At 40.6% G+C, this 27,207-nt stretch overlaps 1 protein-coding gene across 9 annotated transcripts in view; it reads right to left on the reverse strand.

The window, feature by feature from the left end:
• Positions 1–27,207, reverse strand: part of RAP1GAP2 (RAP1 GTPase activating protein 2) — a 1,165,364-nt gene that overhangs the window by 326,519 nt on the left and 811,638 nt on the right. For 7 of the 9 annotated variants that reach the window (XM_077480481.1, XM_077480477.1, XM_077480484.1 and 4 more), the window contains one exon: positions 10,332–10,419. In XM_077480481.1, coding sequence (XP_077336607.1) covers positions 10,332–10,419 — 88 coding nt within the window. The remainder of the gene's footprint in view (positions 1–10,331; positions 10,420–27,207) is intronic. The other 2 variants (XM_077480479.1, XM_077480476.1) reach the window with 1 other exon arrangement.

A 27,207-nucleotide genomic window follows, 5' to 3' on the forward strand; every position in this document is an offset into this window, starting at 1 on the left:
GGAGCCTAGCCGCGTACGGGGCCCCGAAAACCAAGCACCGCCTTCAGGCTTTCTAAGGGCGTAAATTTTTGACTTCACTTCTCACTACCTATTACAGTTTTGAAGGCCATAAAATGCCAAGATGGCACAAAACCCCCACAAATGACCCCATTTTAGAAAGTAGACACCCCAAGCTATTTGCTGAGAGGCATGTTGAGTCCATGGAATATTTTATATTTTGCCACAAGTTGCGGGAAAATTACAAACTTTAATTTTTTTTTTTTTTTTTTTCACAAAGTTGTCACTAAATGATATTTTGCTTACGCATGCCATAGGCATATGTGAAATGACACCCCAAAATAAATTCTGCTGCTTCTCCTGAGTACGGGGATACCACATATGTGGGACTTTTTGGGAGCCTAGCCGCGTACGGGGCCCCGAAAACCAAGCACCGCCTTCAGGCTTTCTAAGGGCGTTACAGTTTTGAAGGCCATAAAATGCCAAGATGGCACAAACCCCCCCCAAATGACCCCATTTTGGAAAGTAGACACCCCTAAATTTAGGGGTACACTAGTGAGACTAGGTAATAAATGGCGGGTGCCCTGAAACTATAAAAAAAATAACTAACCAACCAGCGTCACCTGTAACAGTTATATGGTGATCACTGGTGAAAGGGTTAACTAGGGGGCAATCAAGGGGCTTTATGTGGTAGTATATGGGGGTCCCTGGCGCTATAAAAAGCTGCGGCGAACCTAAATACCTACCTGCCTAACTAGCGTCACCTGTGACACTAATACAGAGATCAGAAAAACGATCGCTTATTAGGCTGGGTTCACACTGGAGCGATGTGGGAACGCCACGAATGCGCGGCGGGTTCCCGCATCACATGCCTCCCGGCGGCAGTTCACACTGCCCTATGCGAACTGCTGGGAGTGTCAGTGAAATGTTAATGACACCCCCAGATCAGTTCGCATATCGCAGTGCGATCTGCAAACTCGGATCGCATGGTGTGAACACCCATGCGATCCGATTCTGCTGCGGACCAAAAAAAGGGTCCCGTGCGAGTTTGCGGCGGGTGCGACACGAATTCAGCCATACTATCTGTATAGCTGAACTCGAATCGCACAGAGATCGGATGTGATTTGCACTGCAGTGCGGTGCGAATCACATCCGTTCTCATAAACCGCTGCAATGTGAACCCAGCCTTAGTGACACTGGCGATGGGGGGTGATCACGGGGTTAAACCTTTATTGGGGGGGTTAGGGGGGTACCTTAGAACTAAAGGGGGCTAACCCTAACTGCCCTAACAGTTATTACAGTCACAAATGACACCCGCCGGGTGATCAGGGGGTTAAACCTTTATTAGGTAATAAATGGCGGGTGCCCTGAAACTATAAAAAAATAACTAACCAACCAGCGTCACCTCTAACAGTTATATGGTGATCACTGGTGAAAGGGTTAACTAGGGGGCAATCAGGGGGCTTTATGCGGTAGTATATGGGGGTCCCTGGCGCTATAAAAAGCTGCGGCGAACCTAAATACCTACCTGCCTAACTAGCGTCACCTGTGACACTAATACAGCGATCAGAAAAATGACCGCTTATTAGGCTGGGTTCACACTGGAGCGATGCGGGAACGCCATGAATCCGCGGCGGGTTCCCGCATCGCATGCCTCCCGGCGGCAGTTCACACTGCCCTATGCGAACTGCTGGGAGTGTCAGTGAAATGTTAATGACACCCCCAGATCAGTTCGCATATCGCAGTGCGATCTGCAAACTCGGATCGCATGGTGTGAACACCCATGCGATCCGATTCTGCTGCGGGCCAAAAAAAGGGTCCCGTGCGAATTTGCGGCGGGTGCGGCGGGTGCGGCGGGTGCGACACGAATTCAGCCATACTATCTGTATGGCTGAACTCGAATCGCACAGAGATCGGATGTGATTTGCACTGCAGTGCGGTGCGAATCACATTCGTTCTCATAAACCGCTGCAATGTGAACCCAGCCTTAGTGACACTGGCGAGGGGGGGTGATCACGGGGTTAAACCTTTATTGGGGGGGTTAGGGGGGCACATTAGAACTAAAGGGGGCTAACCCTAACTGCCCTAACAGTTATTACAGTCACAAATGACACCAATGCAAAAAAAAAAAAAAAAAAAAAAAAAAAAAAGCAATTGGTGTCACTGTGACTGGGGGGGCAGGGGTAATTGGGGGGTGATCGGGGGGTAAAGGGGGGGTGTGAGTGTGCCTGGCATGTTCTACTGTGTAGTGTAGTGCTTGTGCAACTCACCGATGCTCTCTCCTTGGTGCCGGAACGAAAAATACCGACACGGAGGAGAGAATACATCACTTCCTCTCCTGTGTTTACATTACAGGAGAGGAAGTGATGTCACCGGACATTTTCATTCGTCGGGAGCGATCGCGAGGGGGTGGCCATGAATGAATGGCCGTCCCCTCGTCCGGGATCGCTCCCGAACGAATACCGACCGCTGCAGGCACCGGGCGGGGGCCCGATCGGGCCCCCGACCCGCGGGCAGGCAAGGACGTACATGTAAGCCCTTATGCCTGCCCGTGCCATTCTGTCGACGTACATCGTCGTGCGGCGGTCGGCAAGTGGTTAAAGGGTGTTCTTTTTCTGAATGAACACAATGAATGATCTGTACTGCTCAGCACAGAGCACTTCTCATTCGTTTTATGTCCAGTGCAGCTAAGGCTGCAGAGAACAGGACTGGGGAATCTGTCCTCGGTTCCTTTTTCTGTCTAACAAAGTGAGACATCAGGAGTTTAGACGCCTGATATTCCACCAAAGCACCCCCAACGGGGCTCCTAAAAAATTGTGAAAAGTAATAAAAATGAAAAACTGACACCAAACTCTTTCCTTCTGACACCGTCTGACACTGTCCTGTACCCTACTGATTGACACCATCTATAGTCCCGATGATGCATCCATTTTTACATGAAAAAAATAAATAAATAAATATATATATATATATATATATATATATATATATATATATATTACAATATCTCACAAAAGTTAGTACACCCCTCACATTTATGTACATATTTTGTTATATCTTTTCATGTGACAACACTGAAGACATGATACTTTGCTACAATGTAAAGTAGTGAGTGTACAGCTTGAATAACAGTGTAAATTTGTTGCCCCCTCAAAATAACTCAACACACAGCCATTAATGTCTAAACCGCTGGCAACAAAAGTGAGTACACCTCTAAGTGAAAATGTCCACATTGGGCCCAAAGTGTCAATATTTTGTGTGGCCCCCATTATTTTACAGCACTGCCTTAACTCTCTTAGGCATGGAGTTCACCAGAGCTTCACAGGTTGCCACTGGTGTCATCTTCCACTCCTCCATGATGACATCATGGAGCTGGTGGATGTTGGAGACCTTGCGCTCGTCCGTCTTCCATTTGAGGATCCCCACAGATGCTCAATAGGGTTTAGGTCTGGAGACATGCTTGGCCAGTCCATCACCTTTACCCTCAGCTTCTTTAGCAAGGCAGTGGTCATCTTAGAGGTGTGTTTTGGGTCATTATCATGTTGGAATACTGCCCAACATCACACAATTCCCGTCAGAAAATCAGATTGTGTGTATGAGGCTTAAGGATCAAATGTAAAACTATTATGCTCCATCACAACACATGCGGTCTAATTATTAGATACATTAGGTATTAAATACGTCTCATCATCATAATTGGGGTAAGCCTGAACTACTTTAGCTTAGAAATAAATGTAATGATGTAAAGTAACAAGGGTAATTCTGCCACATCCATAAAATGAACTTGAGTAAGCTACACTTAAAATAAGTTATTATTGTGATCAAGCCTGGAATTGCAATCCCGCAATCTAAAAATGTCTGAAAGCATTTCTGCGCCTGTGCTCACCTTTTGTAGGTCTGAAAGCTTGTTTTAACCCCTCGGTGTCTGTAATCTGTGGATTAATCTTAGTCATAGTTCTACCATCCAGTTAACTTAAACATAACGGTACTGCTACATTTGATCTGGATATTTACACATCAATAAACCCTGATCCCAAAAGAGTTAGGCCAGATCTTGCCTTGGAATATGTGCTGCCTAATGGCAAATTAATGTATAAAGAAAAAATATTCATATTCTAAAATGTCACAGATAAACTGAAAGTGGCTTCAAAGAACTTAGTTTGCTTCCATTGAAGTCAACAAGAGGATAATTGAACAGAGATTGATATTGATGGACCTGCACTATTACTCTGTCTTGCTAACAATGTTCTTATGCTTGGAAGTCAGCTCTGTATCCATTATGGCAAGTTAAGTGTAATGTGTATTGAAGGTGTGTTCTTTGTCTGCAATGACTTAGGCAAATAAGTCTGAAGCCAAAAAATGCTTTCATGGGGGAGTAGTCCCAAAATACAGCAAACCACAGATACATTCTGACCTATACAGTGTGGGTGTAGCATGGTACACACATGTGTAGTGTCTACTCTACTCTAGTGTCTGAATAACATCACGTGGAGATAACGTGTTCTTTTCTTACACTGCTGCACTACCTCAACTCATCATTAGAAGATAGGATATATTAGAAAATATGTACTGGTTTGTTGTTTAAAAGGTTTTGTCAATCCCTTAACACATTCAGTAAATATCCTTTATAGATGTAATTAAAGTGTATTTCCAATTTTGCAGCCAAATTGAGATAACATCTGCTTAATATGTGATATATGTCCCCATTCACATAGCATATCTTAAATAAAATATAAAAAAAAAGCTTTTTATCTTTTTACATGCTTTATTCAGGGCCCTGGGTCCTAGGTAATTTTCCCTGTTCATGAGGGGGCTGGGCATCTGTATTTGCCATTATAAACCCTGTCTGTACTGTGTAGGCAAATTTTCATTATCAATTGTAATTCGATTTGAACACTGTCTGTCCCAACAAAGGGTTAAACGTTGGGAGGCTGGGCTTCTTTTATTTTATGTTAATGAAGACAGACTTGGGACAGACTCACTACTCACAATTAGCTTCATCAGGAAAATGAGAATCTAACATATAGAAAAAAAATGGTACATATTACAGCAGGCATGTCCAAAGGCCGGCCCATGGGCCAATTGTGGCCCGCGTTCTGGTCAAATGTGGTCCCTCTGGTCATTTGGATATATACTGAGATACTGAGATACATATACGAGAGCCGTCAAATTACATACAGGAGAATCTCCTGTTTACTCTGCGGCATCTGTAATAGGAAGTCTAGTTTCCTGGGCTGGAATTGGATGACTGTGTATCATAGGAGGTGGGACTTTGTATTAAAGAGGCCTCCGTGTAAACAGGAGATTCTCCTGTATGTAATCTGGTGGCGCTTGTCCCGCCCCCCTCCCTGTCTCCTCTGAGGCTGCAGATGGGCATCGATCAGGCTGCACTGATGGCAATGGTAAGGCTGCATTCATGGCAATGGTAAGGCTGCATTCATGGCACATGTGAGGCTGGATTCAAAGGCTGCATTCAAGGCAATGGTAAGGCTGCATTCATGAAAATGGTAAGGCTGCCCTCATGGCAATGGAAAGTCTGCATTCATGGCAATGGTAAGACTGCATTAATGGCAATGGTGAGGCTGCAATTGTGAGGCTGCATTCATGGCAATGGTAAGACTGCATTAATGGTAATGGTAAGGCTGCATTTGTGGCAATTGTGAGGCTGCATTCATGGCAATGGTAAGGCTGCATTGATTGCAATGGTAAGACTGCATACATGGTAATGGTGAGGCTGCATTCATGGTAATGGCACATTCATGGCAATGGTGATGCTGCAGATGGGCACTGATTCGGCTGCATTGATGGGCACTGACCCTTATTTTGCTTCACAGTTCTTTATTTAAAATGTTTTTTTTCCTGAAACTTCCCTCTTGAAGTGAAGGTGCGTGTTATACGCCGATAAATACAGTATATTCAAATAACACGCCCAAGCTCATCCTGGGGATTTGTTGGGGCCAAAAAAGATATATATATCCAAATATCATGCCCGTTCGCATCACTTCATCACACACAGCCACAAAGGCAAGAGAATTCTTGTTGGGCAGCGTATTAGTGCTTGGATGAACACACTTAGATCGTAATTTAATGGTTCAAAGAATGTCAGGCAAAATGGTCGGCCCTCACACATGCTCACTTCATCAAATCTGGCCCTCTTTGAAAAAAGTTTGGACACCCCTGTATTACAGGAAATTAAGTGTGAAAACGACATAGCCAACACATGAGTGCAACATGTGAGTGCAGCATAATTATGGTGAATGATGTGCCTGTGTAGTTTTTATAGCAAACATACAAATAACTTTTCTAATGTGTGTTAAAGTGATTGTAAACCCTTACAACCAACTTTGACCTACAGGTAAGCCTAGATTAAGGCTTACCTGTAGGTCCAAGAAATATCTCCTAAACCTACACGGTTTAGGAGATATTTGCCGAAAGACCGGCACTGAGCACGCCGCTGTCAACGGCGATATGCCACAAGTGGCGGCTCCTGTGCGCATGCGTGGGAGTGACGTCATCGCGGCTTCGCCGAATGACAGCGGCGGAGCAGCGAGACCCACCGAGAAGATGGATGTTGTGGACTACAGGGGACAGCGGTGACTTCGCTGGCTCCTGTGTCAGGTACTGTGCCTTGCGAAAGTATTCGGCCCCCTTATACTTTTCAACCTTTTGCCACATTTCAGGCTTCAAACATAAAGATATAAAAAATTTATTTTTTGTGAAGAATCACCAACAAGTGGGACACAATTGTGAAGTGGAACGAAATCTATTGGATTTTTGAAACTTTTTTAACTAATAAAAAAATGAAAAGTGGGGCGCGCAAAATTATTCGCCCCCCTTGCGTTAATACTTTGTAGAGCCACCTTTTGCTGCGATTACAGCTGCAAGTCGCTTGGGGTATGTCTCTATCAGTTTTGCACATCGAGAGACTGAAATTTTGCCCATTCTACCTTGCAAAACAGCTCGAGCTCAGTGAGGTTGGATGGAGAGCGTTTGTGAACAGCAGTTTTCAGCTCTTTCTACAGGTTCTCGATTGGATTCAGGTCTGGACTTTGACTTGGCCATTTTAACACCTGGATATGTTTATTTGTGAACCATTCCTCTGTAGATTTTGCTGTATGTTTGGGATCATTGTCTTGTTGGAAGATAAATCTCCGTCCCAGTTTCAGGTCTTTTGCAGACTCCAACAGGTTTTCATCCAGAATGGTCCTGTATTTGGCTGCATCCATCTTCCCCTCAATTTTAACCATCTTCCCTGTCCCTGCTGAAGAAAAGCAGGCCCAAACCATGATGCTGCCACCACCATGTTTGACAGTGGGGATGGTGTGTTTAGGGTGATGAGCTGTGTTGCTTTTACCCCAAACATATCGTTTTGCATTGTGGGCAAAAAGTTCGATTTTGGTTTCATCTGACCAGAGCACCTTCTTCCACATGTTTGGTGTGTCTCCCAGGTGGCTTGTGGCAAACTTTAGACAAGACTTTTTATGGATATCTTTGAGAAATGGCTTTCTTCTTGCCACTCTTCCATAAAGGCCAGATTTGTGCAGTGTGTGACTGATTGTTGTCCTATGGACAGACTCTCCTACCTCAGCTGTAGTTCTCTGCAGTTCATCCACAGTGATTATGGGCCTCTTGGCTGCATCTCTGATCAGTCTTCTCCTTGTCTGAGCTGAAAGTTTAGAGGGACGGCCAGGTCTTGGTAGATTTGCAGTGGTCTGATACTCCTTCCATTTCAAAATGATTGCTTGCACAGTGCTCCTTGGGATGTTTAAAGCTTGGGAAATCTTTTTGTATCCAAATCCGGCTTTAAACTTCTCCACAACAGTATTACGGACCTGCCTGGTGTGTTCCTTGGTCTTCATGATGCTCTCTGCGCTTTCAACAGAACCCTGAGACTATCACAGAGCAGGTGCATTTATACAGAGACTTGATTACACACAGGTGGATTCTATTTATCACCATCATTCATTTAGGACAACATTGGATAATTCAGAGATCCTCGCTGAACTTCTGGAGTGAGTTTGCTGCACTGAAAGTAAAGGGGCTGAATAATTTTGCACGCACCACTTTTCAGTTTTTTATTTGCTAAAAAAGTTTAAAATATACAATAGATTTCGTTCCACTTCACAATTGTGTCCCACTTGTTGGTGATTCTTCACAAAAAATTAAAATTTTATATCTTTATGTTTGAAGCCTGAAATGTGGCAAAAGGTTGAAAAGTTCAAGGGGGCCGAATACTTTTGCAAGGCACTGTAAGTGACACATAATGGTGTTTTCCGAAATTTGATTGCAAAAGTGTAAGTATGATTTGAAGCACTTCTGTCACCTGGTCATTGAAAACAAGCCAAATCCCCCGATCTGCTCATATAGCAGAACCCAAAGCCAACTGAACAAATAACTATAAGATAAATTCAATAAAATGCATGAGTATACCATATTCCTTATTTTATTTTTTTAACAGAAAGAATGTTTATTGAGATAAAACATCAGTTTAAATGTGAATAGCAGTAGATATTACAAGAGAACGATTTACTGCATCTAATATGGATTGGCCTATGTATCTCAAGGACATTAGACAGAGATTCAACTAATAAGAAACATAGGATATAAGAGTCTCTAACTCTTCTGGCAAGTATAAGGACCAGCATTAGCACAGCAAATATTATAATCTGTGGGAGGAGAAATGCCAGTATTAGTTCAGGTCAGGGGAGATGGGGGGGGGGACACAAGGAAGGGGGGTGGTGGGGAGCAGGGGCTGTAATACAAAACTAGACCATAAGGTGTCTGGCCTCCACCCATGCCAACCATATTTTGTATTCCTTATTTTACTTGTGAATCATTTTCTCATAAAAGCTTTAAAATCACAAACATAATCTATAGGTGATTAATTACTTTTTTTCCATTCACTGGATGCTTAAGCTGTATCTAAAGTCAGAACCATGTATTTTTTTTAGCTTTAGTTAATGTGGTGAGAGTTTAGAGCCCCTGTCTGGTTTTAATTGTTGACTCTGCCCCATTAGGTCCCTCTCATATAGGGGGGTCCAATCAGGCCCAACTGTCTGCATTTTGGAGGGCTACATGTTTTTCTATGGGCGAGTGGATGTAAACGGACTTGAATCCATTTACATTCAATAATTTACAAATTCATCCAGGTCCGCAAAATGAAAAAGGTCTGCATCCCTCTCTGCTTTTTTTGGACCTAAATGTGACAGATGTGAGATAGTCTGATGTAAACAGATATCCAAACAAGAAGACTCGCTGCTCCAGGTAAGATTTGAAAGCTTGATGATCTGGACAGGTGCCTGCCTCGGCTCGCCTCCACATGTAGTCAATAAAAGAAGAAATGGCCGCACTCTGTACGCAATCAAAATTCTTTTATTCAGGACATCCCAAATGTGGGATGTTCTGAATAAAATCATTTTGAACGAGTACAGAGTGGGGCCATTTCTTCTTTTACTGATGTAAACAGACGAAAGTCAATTAACATCCAGATGCCCATAGATCTAATATGGGTCCAGAAAGCTCCTGTTTTTATATACAGCAAAAAAAAAAAAAAAAAAAAGGAAGAACAGAAACACGTCACAAAACTGATATATTTTCTGCACCAATTCAGCGGGTGCTCTGTAAACAGATCCCCTGCTGACTGGACCAGACATGATCTGTATTAAAGGGGCTTTAGGTGGATTTACTCCTGTTATTTGCCCTGGTGACCACTGTCACTAAGACTGAAAATCCAAAGTTAACTTTTCCCCAAAAACAGAAATAGAGGAAAATCTTCTATTGGGGACACATGTCCCATTGATTTGCTCTCTTTCTATGGTGCCCACTGAACTGGAAATGAAGGAAAATCTCCCCAATTACAAAAAACTAAAACAAAAACTAATGGGTTTTGACCATTTACTGCTGTAGGCAAAACTATAAAAAAATGACTTTAGATATATTTTAAGTACTGAAAGCTTCCATTTCTCATTATCGATATGGATCTCATGAATCAGTACTAAAGCTCACAGTTAAAGGCTTTTTTTTTGTATTCCTCAAAAACCCCACAATTGTTGCCATGCAGAAGCTAGTGGTATTTTAAGGAGTGACAACCTTTATGATAAAACTTTTTTTTCCAGAAACGTGTAAACATCACACAATAGTAAGATACAAGAAATAGCCTATGAAGCATATGCATTGATAACATGGAGTAATTGCTTTTGTGAATCAGCTAAGGCCATATTTCCATACAGATGAGGCACACAGAATAAAGCTAAGTAAAAAAAAGTAAAGCTCTCTCACATGGTATAGCTCTGTGAAGTTATCATGTTTTAAAACATTCTAGAATACGCACTTACCTTCATGGTTGGTGGTGCTGTGGCTGGTGGTGACACTGGACGATCCGGCACTGTGACTTCCGAAGAGTTTGATAGCTCTTGTTTTCTGCTGATGTAAAGGAGACACATATTAAAAAAGTGATATAATAAATTTGCATATCATATATCTGTATGTATTTTGAACAGTTTCATATTCTCCCTATACTACTCCATACTATCTCTACTTTACAGTAAGCCCTGCAGTATATACAATTATAGCCACTATTAACTGTTCAAACTAAAGACCTGCTTGAATAAAAACTTGAACACATTCAAGGAGCACTATACTAAATTTTGCTAACCCATTAGGAATCAATCAGAATCTATATTTCACTGCCATCGCTACAGTAAACTGAATTCTGATTGGTTGCTATTGTATAACGCATTTTTCATATGTTTACTATTTTGTGCATCACCTAACTGAATAATCCTAATTGATTAAATGCAAAACACAACATCTTACCACAATTCCATTGTGACTTCGGAAAGTGTGTGTCCTATAGCCCAGGTGATGAAGGTAAAACTAATTTCAGGTGCCTAACACCCAGGAACTCACAGATAGATTTGCGTTGTCATGACAACCTCATTACGCCAAATTCCCCTTGCACCTCCCTCCTCTATTCTCCCATCTGGCAATAGCCTCTTATAAAGCATATTCTATTTGTCTCTGGCTTTCCTCTTTGTAGAATGAATGATTACACAAAGTGCATTTGAAGGGATAGAAGCAGGAGATCGACTATATATAATGCATATAAAACCGGATGCACTGTTGTGTTATTGTGCAATCAGAATAAGTACAGGAAAAAAACACAAGGCCATAGAAAATAATAGATAGAAAAATGCTTGAAAAGTGAAATACAAGCAAACAAGTTCACTTTCTTGGCATATCAAGTCAAAGGTTAGTCATATAGGAGTTTGTAATAAACAGGTTTTTCCTTTACATCATGCACACAGTAGGCTAACATGTGCCTGAAAAGTACAAAGATGATGCACAAAACACATTCATCTAATCTACAGAAACTAGATATCATCTTTAGAACTGCCAGAGCAATCAAATTCAACCGGGGAAACATTTCTATGGGTTATTTTATTGCTAGCAAATTCTAAATGCACCAAATAAATCTAGAAGTAGTTCTTGCTGACCACTTTCTGAAAAGGCTAGTTACAATGTTCTCGGAGACAGTGACATGGAAGAAGTATGCAAATCAAAAAGTCTGTGTAAAAGATCTCCTGATTTACATATTTGTTCTTGTGGTTCACTACCACGGGAAGCACTAAATTCATTGGATTAGTTTTGATTGCTAGGGATTAGGTCAGCGATGGCTGAGAGAATAACGGGGGGGGGGGGGGGTCTAATAGTTTATCACTTTCAACTGATCCTGTTCTGTAATGCTGGAGACATTTTGTAGCTTACCAAGACACTTCTGCATTTACTAGAGGATCAGAAATATACCCCAGCATATCTATTCTCACCTTGGGACATCCTAATCAAATCAGCATGGAATGTGTAAATGTTGGTAATCCAAGTGCAGGATGGTTGGTCGGGGGTGAAATTTGTGGTGCCATCCTATCCTAGATTTACATAAGATTGATGTCAACACTTATGTGGGAACCCAATAGCTGTTACAGGAAAAAAGGTGATAAACTGTTTCAACAGTTAGAAAAAAGTAAAAAGAGTTGTTTGTAACAGCTCCAAAAGGTAAAAGCACTCCATCAGACCTTGTACCACTGTCTCTATCTACTGATTGTCATCAGCATTAACTTTGTCATGTATAACATTGCTAAGTATCATCTAAGTCAGGCATGTCCAAAGTCCGGCCCATGCTCCACTGAGAGGCTGAGCCGGGTGTCGGTCCAGGCATGTGGGCAGTTCTCGGCTTCATTGTCGCAATCTTGGCCAAGCCTTTACTGGCTCTGTTATGTCAGCAGACAGCTGACTGTCTGCTGCAAATAGGTTACAGGAGTGCGGAATGAACTGTGGATTACAGGAGTGCAGAATGAACTGTGGATTACAGGAGTGCAGAATGAACTGTGGATTACAGGAGTGCAGAATGAACTGTGGATTACAGGAGTGCTGAATGAACTGTGGATTACATGAGTGCAGAATGAACTGTGGATTACAGGAGTGCAGAATGAACTGTGGATTACAGGAGTGCAGAATGAACTGTGGATTACAGGAGTGCTGAATGAACTGCACTCCTGTAATCCACAGGAGAAGTACAGCCAAACAACCTTTGGCTGTACTTCTCATTTAACATGCGATCAGAAAATAATACAAAAAATACAGATTTCTAAGCAATTGTATGATAATTTGATTGTTAGTACACAGCTTTCGTCCGAAAATATCTACAGGGACAAACACGAAATAATTTCTTGTATATTACCAGATCATACGATTTTCATCTAGTTTTCCTCTCAAAATACAATACATGTACAATACAATACATTACGTCACGTTCAAATTTTTATTCTGTCGTATGAGAATTTTCATAACTTTAGTAACCTCTTAATTTTCGATATGCAAACTAGCATGCAAAAAAAAAAATCAGATGGTCATTTGTCCGATAATCTCATTGTGTATACCAAGCTTTAGTGTGAGGTCAATCTTGGGGTTATGATGTGTACATATATAGCATCATCAATTCACGCAGTGCTTCACATATATATTGGACATTCACATCAGTCCCTACCCTCAAGGAGCTTTGAATCTAAGGTCCCTAACTCACATACTGTACATACACATACTAGGGCCAATTTTGACAGGATCTTTGGAGTGTGGAAACCCACACAGACAGAGGGAGAACCTACAAGCAGGTAATGGTTGGAATTCAAACTGGAGACCCTAGCACTGCTAGGCAGAAATGCTAACCACTTAGCTAAGGGAGCATTACAGAAGGATAAGTATGAGTCTTGGGATTACTGAGAATGTTAGGGGGTCACACTTTATATTCATGATAGAGGGGTACCAGAAATATTTTCCACTTCCCTGGGAATCCTCTGGTCCAAGCAGACATAGTAACAGCTCAATAGAATATGTCTTTGTTACACTAATGTAATAATGCTATAAAATAGCAACAACAATATCCCAAAGACATCAGTATGATTTCACATGGATAGGTTCCCATAAATGTTTTTTCAATTAACTATGATAAACTAATTAAATATATACTTATAACTATATATCTATGATCTGACTGCTAGAATATGATTATAAGATTAAGTCAATACAATGAAAGATTTATAAGCCCAGCGTCTGTCACAGATCATGACTGTAGCCAATTTCTCAGGAGAAAAATGTGTTAACGCTAAGGAAAAAAAATACATGTTTTGTATAATTAGATTGCTGCAAACCATAATAATGACAAGGTCTTGTAAAAAAAAAAAGCCATTTCAATTTTTATTATTATATTTGCCAAGTTCAGTAACAGCTGGGCTTAAATGCACAGCTCTATACAACTCTTATCACACTGCAAACAAGGCAGGTTGCTATGGCAACCGGCCACATGGTTCCTTAGCACCACTGAGTACCGTTGACCAATGTACCCAGGAGGATGTCAGTAATTAAAGACCAAAGGAAAAAAGGCACAGTGAATCACACAAGTCATCATCCTAGAAAACTATTCCAGGACCATAGATCTTAAACACATTGCTAAAATGTTCTCAAATAGAAAATTGATGATGATCTCAGTTTATACTTCGGCTACAGAAGAGGAAAACTAAAAAACATAGCACTTTCTACAAAATGCTGGTTTCCTGGCTGTCAGGGTGATCCAATGACTTCAGTACATTGTGGCTCACTGACTGGAGTACAAGTATGCACATTAAAGTTCACACCAGATGCAGTTCTGTGTGCTTTTTTTCTGCACTAAAAATGCATGCAGTGTTTTCCATGTATTCCAATGGTTCTAGTTCACACCAGTGCAGTCAGTTTCCGATGCAGAAAAAAAAAGTAGAACGTGCTGCATTTTTTCTGCACAGAACTGTACTGGAACCTAGCAAATTGTATCAAAAACGCACTGGAACTGTGTGTGGTGTGAACTGTAATCAAAAACTGATCCGGAACGTATCCAGAGTGCATTTTTGTGGTGTGAACTGGGCCTAAAAATGCATGCTCAGTGTTTTAGATGTATTCCAATGGCTCTAGTTTACACCAGTGCAATCAGTTCAGGTGCAGAAACTGACCGGAAACTGACTGCAACTGACTGCATGGTGTGAACTAGAGCCATTGGAAAACATGGAAAAACACTGTGCATGCATTTTTAGGCTGGATTCACACCTATGCATTTTTAGCGCTTTTTGCATTTTGCAGATTTTCACTACAGTCCATTTAACATGGTTTCCTATGGAACATGTTCTGTAGTGCAAATCTGCATAGGTGTGAATCCAGCCTTAGGCCTGATTCACACCTATGCATTTTTAGTGCATTTTGCATTTTGCAGATTTGCACTACAGTCCATTTAATATGGTTTCCTATGGAACACGTTCTATAGTGCAAATCTGCAAAATGCAAAAAGTACTAAAAATGCATTGGTGTTAATGCAGCCTAAGTGCAGAAAAAACACACAGAGAACTGCGTCTGGTGTGAACTGACCCTGAGTGTTTCAAAATTCCTATGACTTCAATAGCTGCGGGCTCGTTCTGATAATCTGCCAAGCTAAGCTTTAGGCTGGATTCACACCTATGCATTTTTTGTGCTTTTTGCATTTTGCAGATTTGCACTACAGAACGTGTTCCATAGGAAACCATGTTAAATGGACTGTAGTAGAAATCTGCAAAATGCAAAAAGCACAAAAAAAAATGCATAGGTGTGAATCCAGCCTTAGCCCAGGTTCACACTGCTCCAACATGAAAGTTGTGCGACTTCCGATCTAACTTTGCCCTGCAAATTCAGTCCAACTTGGATCCGACTTAATGTGACTTTTTAAACTCTATGGCATTGAAGTTGTATAAGGCTGTATTCACACCTATGCATTTTTGGTGCTTTTTGCATTTTGAAGATTTGCACTACAGTCGATTTAACGTGGTTTCCTATGGAACTCGTTCTGTAGTGCATATCTGCAAAATGCAAAAAGCACTTAAAATGCATAGATGTGAATCAAGCCTTAAAGTCGGACCAAAGTAGTGCAGGAACCTTTTCTAAGACCCGGGTTCACACTGGTGCATCATGACAGTTGTACGACTGTTGATCCGACTTTACCCTGTGATTTTAGTCCAACATCAATCCAACTTCCATCCGACTTTAATGAAGGGGATACGGATTTTAGTTTGACTTTGAGATAGTCTGACTTGTCCTTTGACCACTCAAAACAATCCCGGTGTGACATAAATTCCTTTTCCCGCTGTTGTAATCCAAGCCAGATGTCGCAAGTTGGAAAGGTAAGATGGTGATCTGACTTGGATACGACTTGATATTCAATGGGCTCAAATCGGACCAAAGTCAGATCAAAGTAGTGCAGGAGCCTTTTCCAAAGTCGGGCCGACACAAGTTGGACCAGTTAACCACTTAAGGACTGAGCCTCTTTTTGAGATTTGTTGTTTACAAGTTAAAAACATTTGTTTTTTTGCTAGAAAATTACTTAGAACCCCCAAACATTATAATTTTTTTTATAAACACCCTAGAGAATAAACTGGCTGTTGCTGCAATACTTTCTGTCATACCGTATTTGCGCAGCGGTCTTACAAGCAGCATATTTTTGGAAAAAATATACTTTTTTGAATTAAAAAATAAGATAACAGTAAAGTTAGCCCAATTGTTTTTTATATTGTGAAAAACAATGTTACACTGAGTAAACTGATACCAACACATCACGCTTCAAAATTGCGCCCGCTTGTGGAATGGCAACAAACTTTTACCCTTAAAAATCTCCATAGGCGATGTTTAAAAAATTCTACAGGTTGCATGTTTTAAGTTACAGAGGAGGTCTAGGGCTAGAATTATTTCTCTTGCTCTACCAAACACGGCGATACCTCACATGTGTGATTTGAACACTGTTTTCATATGCGGGCGTTACTCATGTATGCATTCGCTTCTGCACGAGCTCAACAGGACGGGGCGCGTTTAAATTTTTTATTATTATTATTATTATTTATTTTACCTTTTATTTGTCATTTTTACACTGTTTAAAAATAACGTGTCACTTTTATTACTATTACAAGGAATGTAAACATCCCTTGTAATAGAAAAAAAAGCATGACAGGATCTCTTAAATAGTAGATCTGGGGTGCAATAAAAAAAAAAAATTGTAATTTAAAATGTTTTTTTTTTTTTAAATGGCCCTTTAAGAGCGTTTTGACGTTGCTTGCGCCCTGCAATGTTATGGAGACGAGTTAGGGGAAGATGGCCCCCACCCAACTCATCTCCATGCCTTGCAAGGGTGAAGATCTGATTGCCTCTGCACTGCCAACGGCTCCTGTAAGCGGCGGAAAGGCACAGGAGTGCGGCGGGGGGGGGGGGTTTAGTCAATTGGGGGGCCGCCGATAAAAGTGATCTTGCAGCAAATCCACTGCAGAGACCACTCTTATCAGAAAGTGGACCGCCGGACGAAGAAGAGGATACCAGGGTTATGGCAGCTAGCTGCTGCCATAACAACAATATCCCCTTTCAAAGTAAGGAAGTATATCGGTGTGCGGCAGTCCGTAAGTGGTTAAGAGAGCTCTCATAAGGAATCATTGATTTATACATGTCATGCGACATGTGATCTCAAAGTCAGAGCGTAAGTCGAACCAGTGACTCTATAATGACATACATGATACCACTAAATTTGTGCAAGGCCAATGTGGTGCCTATATTTAAAAATAGTTTAAAGTCTTTACTAAGTAACTATAAACCAATTAGGTTTACATCTATAGTCAGGAAGATACTTGAGAGCATGATAAAAGACCACATACAATAGTTTTTGGCTAGAAAATAATAATTTAAGCAACAGACAGCATTCATTCATGAAAAACCAAAGCTATCAAACGCATCTGCTTTTTTTCCATTAGGAAGTAAAAATCTACATAAAAGAGTGGCTGTGGATATAGTAAAGCTGACCGAAATTCAGCTGCTTCAGCAGGACCGGACACATTTCGAGATTTAACCTCCACATACGGAAAGGTTTCTTCACAGTAATGCCCCATACACACGGTCGGATTTTCCGACGGAAAATGTGCGATCGGATCATGTTGTCGGAAAATCCGATCGTGTGTGGGCTCCATCTGACTTTTTCCACCAGATTTTCCAACTCACAAAGTTTGAGAGTAGGATCTAAAATTTTCCGACAACAAAATCCGATCGCATTAATTCCGATCCTGTGTAGACAATTCCGATGGACAAAGTGCCACGCATGCTCAGAATAAACGAAGAGACGAAAGCTATTGGCTACTAGTCCCAATGTACGTGTTTGACGTCACCTCGTTCAGAACGATCGGATTTTCCGACAACTTTGTGCGACTGTGTGTATGCTACACAAGTTTCAGCCAAAATCCGCAACGCAAGAGATTGTTAATCCACAGAATATCAGATTTCCTTCTGGGCAACAAGGAATAAATGTATTTGCCCCGCTGAAGCAAACTGGATTATGGAAATCAAAAATTCAAACACAACGGGACTTTAAAGGGACTTTAAAGGTGCCAGAAACAACTACTGCAGAGTTATATAGAGTTAATACAATGCCATTTTATTACAAAAAAGTTAAAATATCTTTGAAAGTATAAAAACCACCATAAAAGATCATGTCGTTTCGAACAGCAGTGCAGCAGCTTTTGCTCTACATGTTTCACTGTATAGGTTTCCTCAGGAGTCTTATAAATGCTGCATATTGCTGGTATCACACTGATTTTAATATTCCATGAGCATTCTGGTAGGCCCATCTTCCCAACATGATTGATATTTGGTTTGCACTATTGATTGAGCTATTGAAACAATTGTAATACACATACAGTGGATATAATACACACCCCTCTTAAAATGTCAGGTTTCTGTGATGTAAAAAAATTAGACAAAGACAAATCATTTCCTAACTTTTTCCACCTTTAATGTGACCTATAAACTGTACAACTCAATTGAAAAACAAACTTAAATCTTTAAGGGGAGGAAGTAAAAATAAAAAAATAAAATAATGTGGTTGCATAAGTGTGCACACCCTCTTATAACTGGGGATGTAGCTGTGTTCAGAATTAAGCAATCACATTCAAACTCATGTTAAATAGTAGTCAGTACACACCTGCCATCATTTAAAGTGCCTCTGATCAACCCCAAATAAAGTTCAGCTGTTCTTGTAGGTCTTTCCTGACATTTTCTTATTCGCAACCTACAGAAAAGCCATGGTCCGCAGAGCGCTTCCAAGGCATCAGAGGGATCTCATTGTTAAAATGTATCAGTCAGGAGAAGGGTACAAAAGAATTTCCAGGGCATTAGATATACCATGGAACACAGTAAAGATGGCCAGCATCAAGAGGAGAAAATATGGCACAACAGTGACATCACCAAGAACTGGACGTCCCTCCAAAAATTTATGAAAAGATGAGAAGAAAACTGATCAGGGAGGCTGCCAAGAGGCCTACAGCAACATTAAAGGAGCTGCAGGAATATCTGGCAAGTACTGGCTGTGTGGTACATTTGACAACAATCTCCCATATTCTTCATATGTCTGAGTTATGGGGTACAGTGGCAAGATGGAAGCATTTTCTTACAAAGAAAAACATCCACGCCCAGCTAAATTTTTCAAATACACACCTAAAGTCTCCCAAAAACATGTGGGAAAATGTGTTATGGTCGGATGAAGCCCAGGTTGACCTTTTTGGCCATAATTCAAAAAGATTTGTTTGGTGCAATAACAACACTGCTCGTCACCAAAATAACACCATACCCACTGTGAAGCATGGTAGTGGCAGCATTATGCTTTGGGGCTGTTTTCCTTAAGCTGGAGTTCCAAATACCAGTCCATATTGGCACAAAACCTTCAGGCTTCTGCTAGAAAGCTGAACATGAAAAGGGACTTCATCTTTCAGCATGACAACGATACATCCAAGCATACAATCAAATCAACAAAGAAATGGCTTCACCAGAAGATTAACATTTTGGACTGGCCCAGCCAGAGTCCAGACCCTATATCCGATTGAAAATCTGTGGGGTGATCTGAAGAGGGCTTTGCACAGGAGATGCCTTCACCGTCTGACAGATTTGGAGTGTTTCTGCAAAGAAGAGTAGCCAAATATTGCTAAGTCGAGATGTGCCATGCTGATAGACTCATACCCAAAAAGAAGGAGCTTTAACAAAGTATTAGTGTAAGGGTGTGCACACTTATGCAACCATATTATTATTATTTTTTTATTTATTTCCCTTCACCTAAAAGTTTTCAGTTTGTTGTTCAACTGAGTTATTATACAGTTTATCGGTCACATTAAAGGTGGAAAAAGTTCTGAAGTGATTAATTTTTGTCTAATTTTTTACATATTTTAAGAGGGGTGTGTAAACATTTTATATTCACTATATATATTTTATTATCACTTATGTGTGCACTGTTTGTTCTTCTACCTACAGTACCAGCAATATGCAGCATTCATAAGACTGCTGAGGAAGTCTATTTGGTGAAACATGTAGAGCAGAAGCTGCTGCACTGCTGTTTGAAACTTTATAATCTTTTGTGGCAGTTTTTATACTTTCAATGATATTTTAACTTTTGTATATACATAATAAAATCACATTGTATTAAAGCTATATAATGTGAAGTCATCTATGGCACCTTTAAAGACCTGTTGTGTTTGATTTCCATAATATTTTGGAGATTTGGGGCCTCTTGGCCCTCCATTGCCTGACACATTGAGTTGAAAACTGGATTATGCGTTATTGTTTTTTTTTTTGCCTACCACTAGATCAACTGTGTGCAACTGAGGGGGTAAAAAAGCCTAAAAAGAAAACTAATGCAGCCACTACATCTAATGTTTGGTAAGCTAAAATCTATTACATTTTTGGTTTTGGGTGTATTACTGCTTTAAAGATAAATATTCCAATAATTACACTAGTTCCTGCGAGAACTGTCTAATGCCGCGTACACACGAGCGGACTTCTCGTCGGACTGAACTCTGAAGGACTTTTCGAAGGAGTTTCAGCAGAGTTACGCCGAAACGGACTTGCCTACACACAATCACACCAAAGTCTGACCGTCTAGAATGCGATGACATACGACGGGACTAGAAAAAGGAAGTTCAATAGCCAGTAGCCAATAGCTGCTCTTGCGTAGTTTTTGGTCCATCAGAATAGCATACAGACGAATGGTTTTCTTGATAGGAACTGGTTGCGGTGGAGATCCGGCAGAAAGATTTGAAACATGTTCTATTTCTAGGTCCGTCAGAATTTTGGAAAAAAAAAGTCTGATGAATTCCACACACGAGTGGAATGTCTGACGGAATCGTTCCATCTGACCTTTTCTGGCGGAAAGTCTGCTCGTTTGTATGCGGCATAAGGGATTTCTCTTACGTTGATGCGTTTTGAAGTTTTCACATTAGATATACTTTAATGAATTCTAATTAATATACTGCAAATAGCAAACTAAAAGTGTACATAAATATAACACAATGATGAGCGATAAAGACACAATCCTGCTGTGTATGCTAACACTCAAAGGAGTCAAACCAAGTAGGCAAGTCTAACCATCCATACCCAATAAAAGATGTTTTGCCACTGTCATACAAATTACATGATTCATCCATTCAATTTTTAGATGACTTATGCATGTAAAATTAGAAACCCCCCCAGACCAATATGAAAATGTATTTCCCAACTAAGCTAAAATGTACTGTACATGTGACTTAAAGTGTTACTAAACCCACAACAGTAAAATCAGCCTGTATATGAAGTAAAATTGTATGCAGACCTTTCTTGTTGTCACACAAGGCTTTGATGAAGAGGACACCCTCGAAATGCGTCAGCCCACTTTTTGAACACTTGTCCTTGTATGGGCATGTTTAATTTCTAAAAACGTTTAATGTGAATATGTTGTAAACCTGTTTTTATGAATACGTAGATACTTTTTATATGCTTTTATCATTTTTGTATGTGAATAAATGATATATTTATATTTTTTGATCAAAGTGTCAGATCATGCGCCTTCCACCTTTTTCCTTCACCTGGTGTTCTTCGGACCACCCCTGGTCAGTTTAGGTAGTGGGACATGCACGATCATTTGCCAATTCACTGCCTTTGAAAGTACTACCACCCTATACCAACAGCACCTTTACAAGCGCAGGAAAAAATCTTTCTTTCTTTGTTTATATCTTCTCAAACCAAATCCTAAAAGTCTATGCATATAAAATATTAGTAGTGAAATATATCTTCAGTAATATTTTATAGAGATCCAATAGCTTGATACGTGAAATGTCTAATTCTATTAATTAATAAATAATATGGTTTCAACTAGATTACCATCCAACCAGTGACTATATTCCTTATCATAAAGCATATCTTTCATAGACTGCAATTTTGCATTAGGCCAACCTCTGTAAGTACTTTGTAATAAATATTTATGACACTTTTTTACCTGCCTAGTCACAGACAATTCTTAGAAAATGAGTCAGGCTCAAATACCTGATCATGCCAGCAGTATATACTCCATTTTTTCAGCACTGTTAGGCACACCTTCCAAGTTTTTGAGATGGGAACGAGGGGCACCTATTATCAAAAGTATGTAGGCATAGGACACACCCCCTGCCACGCCCCCTCAAAGGAGAAATGTACAAAAAAAATGATTGGTTAAGCCCAAAAGTGCTTCTTTTATCACTACTATTCCTTTATATTAGCTTTTGGAATTTGCTGATGCAGCAATTTAGATATTGGATGAAAGGTTTAGCACTGGGAAACACTTTTTGATAGATAAAAAGTGCATTTTTTATACAACTATATAGATCAGACCAAAATGAGGGACTAATAAGGAGGAAAGAGTAACAGAGGGTCCAAATCAGGGACAGTCTCTCGAAATCAGGGACAGTTGGGTGCTTTGCTGTTAGGTAGTGTAGGTAGGAAGCCTGTCTGTAATCTATACACACAATGCCAACTGAATGTTGTAAGAAAATCTGTACTTCCCTGTAGTCTCTAACAGCACAGAAAAATGAATGGAAGCAGGCTATTTAAAAATTCTGCAGGGTAAAATTGTTTATTATTTAGCATTTCAACCTCAACACAATTCAAACTTTACAGCTAAAATGCATACAAGTGAACTGTCTTGTTTGCCAAAGTTTTAATCTAATCTTGAGATATAAACATATGTGCTAACCCATCTAGAACTCATCTTAGCCCATGATGATACAATGAAAGAAAAGCATCACACTCATGATGTCACACTTCTGCTCTTTGCTCCTTTGAGAATGTTCACAAAGCACATTAATATGACTGTTTAATGCAGGGTCTCCTATCTTTCTAAACAAAGGGTCAATTTACTATCCCTCAGACTTTAGGAGGGCCCGACTGTGGCCAGCGGGAGAAGTGAATGCGTGGTGTTAGTGGAAGTCATCAATGTTCCATCACTGGTATTAGTGAGAGGAATAGTGCCCCTTCACTGATGTCAGTGGGAGGAAGAGTGCCTTGAAGTAGTGCCCCAAGGGCCAGATAGAGGCAGGCAAAGGGCCACATCCAGGGGCATCTTTAATATTGACTGGACCCTGGGCAAAAATATTCTTGGGCCCCCTCTTCCACGTAATTTTGCTCTCCACATGCTTTGAGACATACAATAAATAGCAGCTAGACTCAAATTCAGTTTACTGAATCAGATCAGGCAGCATTTGGTATTGGTTGCCAGATGTTATAGTGTATTATTACTGCTCACTGACTGGCTGCTAGAGGTTACAGCACACATTACGGCTCACTGTTATTTTCTAGAGGTTACAGCACATGACTTCTGCTTGTTAATCGGTTGCTAGAGATTAGTGTAGCAATCAATACTGATCACTGATTGATTGCTAGAGGTTCCTGAACATCTATACCACTCACTGATTGGTTGTTAGAGGTTACTGCACAGCATTACTGCTCACTGATTGGTTGCCAAAGGTTACAGCACATCATCTCCTCACTGCCTGCCTTTGCAAAACAGGCTGATGTTAGGCTCAATGACCACAGTTGTATGCAGGACTTTCAAGCATGCCCCTTTACCTCCCCAGTGGGCAGCATTCAGCAGAAGTAATGGTGGATGTGACCTCAGGGGGACATGGTATACATATTTACATATTTACATATCAATGCCACGGTCCACGCCTATTTGCATATTATTGCAGCTACTTTTTACATATCAATGCAGGTTATTTACATGTAAACACAGGGTCTGCAGGTAATTCATCTTTACATGACAATAGGGCAAAGCTGAGCAGCAGCAGAAGTTTACACTGAGATATCGGGACACAACACAGGACTAAATCTTCAAGGGATAAGGGAATTTAAACTGGGATAGTTGGCAAGTATGAGGCAGCTGCTTTGGGCCCCACTACAATGATGGGACCCAGGGCAGCTGCCCCCTTTTGCCTTGCCTTAAAAACGGTCCTAGCCACATCCAGCCCTCAAGCCGCAGTTTGGAGTCCATGGGTTTAAAGCAATAGGTCCTCTACCTTTACTTCAGCAGAAACAGCAAAGCTCTGTAAAGAATATGCTCTTAACCTGCTAACTGAACAATAAAGGACCAGCAGCACACTGAAGAGGTCATCACTTTGCTCGCTCTACTCTCTCTTTTCCTAAAAGCTTGTGCCCAGTCAGCACATGCGGCAAAATCTTATTGGCTCACGGTGCTGTGCGTCCCAGTCTAAATTTTGCTGTGCAAGGAATAAGGAGGCGGATATCAAGACAGATTTGGATACTTATGCTGAATGTATGAATTTTTTTTTTTTTTAATCAATATGTAACTGCATTAACTGATGTCTGTGGTTCAATTTTGACTAAGCCTATAATATTAAAAGCATAATTACTACAAACAGAATCATGTAATTATCTCAAAATTGTTTTCATACAATATAAACTATGCATCTGGCTCACTTACTTCAGCAAATATTAGAAAAAACAACTCATTGAAGTCTTACTTTAAGCCCTGGTTCACATTGATGCTACTTTCAAATTGTGCTATTTCCCTTGAAGTAGTGCGCTTTCAAAGTAGTGAGGTCAGCACAATCAATTTCAGGTGCTACTTGATAGACATCTGTGTGGCTTCAGGCACAGATATCTATTGAAGTCGTACCTGAAATTGGCAAAATTAGTATAGAAACGACTTTTGCAAATCGGTGCTGTGCCGCAAAATCTGTGTCGCACTGATTGGAACAGTGCCATTGCCTGCAATAGGCTGCGACTTATTGTGCGATTTGATCTCTCAAATCGCATGACAAATCGCTCCAATGTGAACCTAGGTTAAATCAAATTGTGCAAGAAGTAAAATTGTTAAGTAGATTTCTAATTACTATCAAGAAAACTCATTTTTAAATCAGAAAACCCACTAAATTCACCCTACACTGACCCAAACAAAGCACTCACATGATCATTTGAAAGTACCTTTTTCACATTATTCTATGCTTGAGGAAGAATGGAAGTTACAAAGCTCTAATGACTGTCAAAAGGCTGCAGTCCTGCCCAGAGGAACACTTTTGCTTTTACTCAGTCTAGCTGGAATGGATAAAGGAAAAACTAGAATTGTGGAATTGATTATTGGATAAGTGTGCTAATAGACATTTGGACATACAGGCACAAACCTACTTCTCCTAGGCTGCTAAGCCCTGAAGAGTGCCTAATAAGGATGTATGATGTGCTCAGTTAAAGCAGAAGTAAACCCATCCATAAAACAGTTTCATTTCTGGCATATGCCGGAAATATAACACTCCCATTGATTGTGCTCTCAACCAAACTGTCAAAATCATCCAATGGCTGGTGTCATAACTGATCACATGTGCAGCATCATGGCAGTTGCAGAACAAACAAAGACAAAGATGGCAGCTTACTTGGCTGAAAACGATAGGGGGGGGGGGGGGGGTTACTTACACTTTAAGTGCAGACATACATTTAATTGGAGAGGGAGGTGCCAAAGAAAGGAAAAGTAACCTGGTGCTTGGAGGGCTGCTTATCTCAGGGTAAACAACTACTAATGCCTAGTACATACGATCAGAAAATCTGATGGAAAATGCTGTGTTCAAAGTGATCGTACGATAATCTGAACATAATGCCTATCAGAAAATCGGACGAAAAACACTGCTATCAAAGCAGTTGTACAATAATCTGATCATTATTGCCCAGCTTTCAAGAGCAGATCAAGACAGTTCATGCAAATATATCCGAAGGGAAAAAAATGTCTGCTACAATACCAAAACGACTTTCGTTTAATCAGTACAGTATTCATCTGAAAAAAATGAGAAGACCAAGACCACTCATGCTCGGAAACTAAAGAATACATTATAATACAATAGAACACATTACATCGCTTCCGAATTTGTATTCTGTTCTACGATAATTTTTTTAACTTTAGTAACCTGATTATTTTTGCAAAAAAAAAAAAAAACAGACGATCGCTCATCTGATATTCTCATCGTGTATACGAACTAGCCTACCACATAGATCATTCCTTGTCCATTAGCAGGTGTATGTTACAGACATGAGATTGAGAAAAAAAGTGCCCATAGATTGCTTGAATTTAAGCCGATTCCTCCAAGCAATACCTGGCTGGACAAAAGTTGATTTAAAAATTGAGTCAGGTATATGGCTAGCATAAACAACTATCATGTCATACCTATGCATAGCTCCCATTCTCCCTTATTTGGGGGTTTTGTTTCTCTTTTGCAACAAAATACCCAGCCGCTTGTCTTCTCCTCAGTTGTGCTTCTTTTTGGGCTGATGTGTAGACCTCTCTAAAAATTTACAAATTAATTACTAAAATGGCACTAAACCTTTCATCTATCCTCCTAAATAGGAGGCAGCCTAAGGAAAGTGTGTCAGGGCAGGCATGTAACACCATTTTCAATGGCAAGCAGAAGATCCACATCTACCATGACAGCAGGTTAAGATCAGCCTACTAGAAAATACTCCAGTTTGCCTCTGCTCCCTACAAAGATAGCGCCATTGCCATACTTATAATTCGCCCACAGCCCACCTAGCTCCATGACATTTCAGAAAGACCTGCCTGACATCACTGCTGTTCAGCTGCTGGTCCTTCTCCTATTAGCTGCCTAGGCCTGCTTGCAGCTGCAGAGGTTACATGAGAAAGACCACCTGCCTACTCTGCTAGCTGCAGATTAGGCAGGTATGGATGTAAAACCCCTGCATTTCTGATGGTGCAGAAATTAGGACTAAGCTGAGGTGTAAATGTGCAGGAATTGGGCTGATCTGAGGTCTGAAGGTGCAGGAACTTGGCCTGATGGGAGGTCTGAAGGTGCAGTAATTGGGGCTGATCTGAGATCTGAAGGTGCAGCGGCCTGATTTGAAGTCTGAAGGTACAATATCTGGGTCTGATCTGACGTCTGAAGTTGCAGAAATTGAAGCTGATCTGAGGTCTCAAGCAGCAGTAATTGGGTCTGATTTGACATCCGAAGTGAAAGAATTAGAGCTGATCTGAGGCCTGAAGGTTCAAAAATTGGGTCTGCTTTGAGCTCTGAAGGTACAAGAATTAGGGTTGATCTGAGGCCTGAAGAGGCAGGAACTAGGCCTGGTTTGAGGTGTTAAGGTGCAGGAATGGAACTGATCTGAGGTCCTAAGGTGCGGGAATTTGAGGCTGATCTAAGGTGTGAAAGTATAAGAAATTGGCCATCTGATCTCTGTAAGTACAGGAATTAATCTAAGGTCTATGACATAATACTATTCACTAGCACATCCATTGTGCAATGTTTGTAAATTGACACTTAATGTGGAAAAGGTTGTCGACCCCAG

This window comes from Lithobates pipiens, unplaced genomic scaffold, assembly GCF_037356315.1.
Source record: "Lithobates pipiens isolate NorthernLeopardFrog02 unplaced genomic scaffold, aLitPip1_a1.2 Scaffold_16, whole genome shotgun sequence".
NCBI classification, from domain to species: domain Eukaryota; kingdom Metazoa; phylum Chordata; class Amphibia; order Anura; family Ranidae; genus Lithobates; species Lithobates pipiens.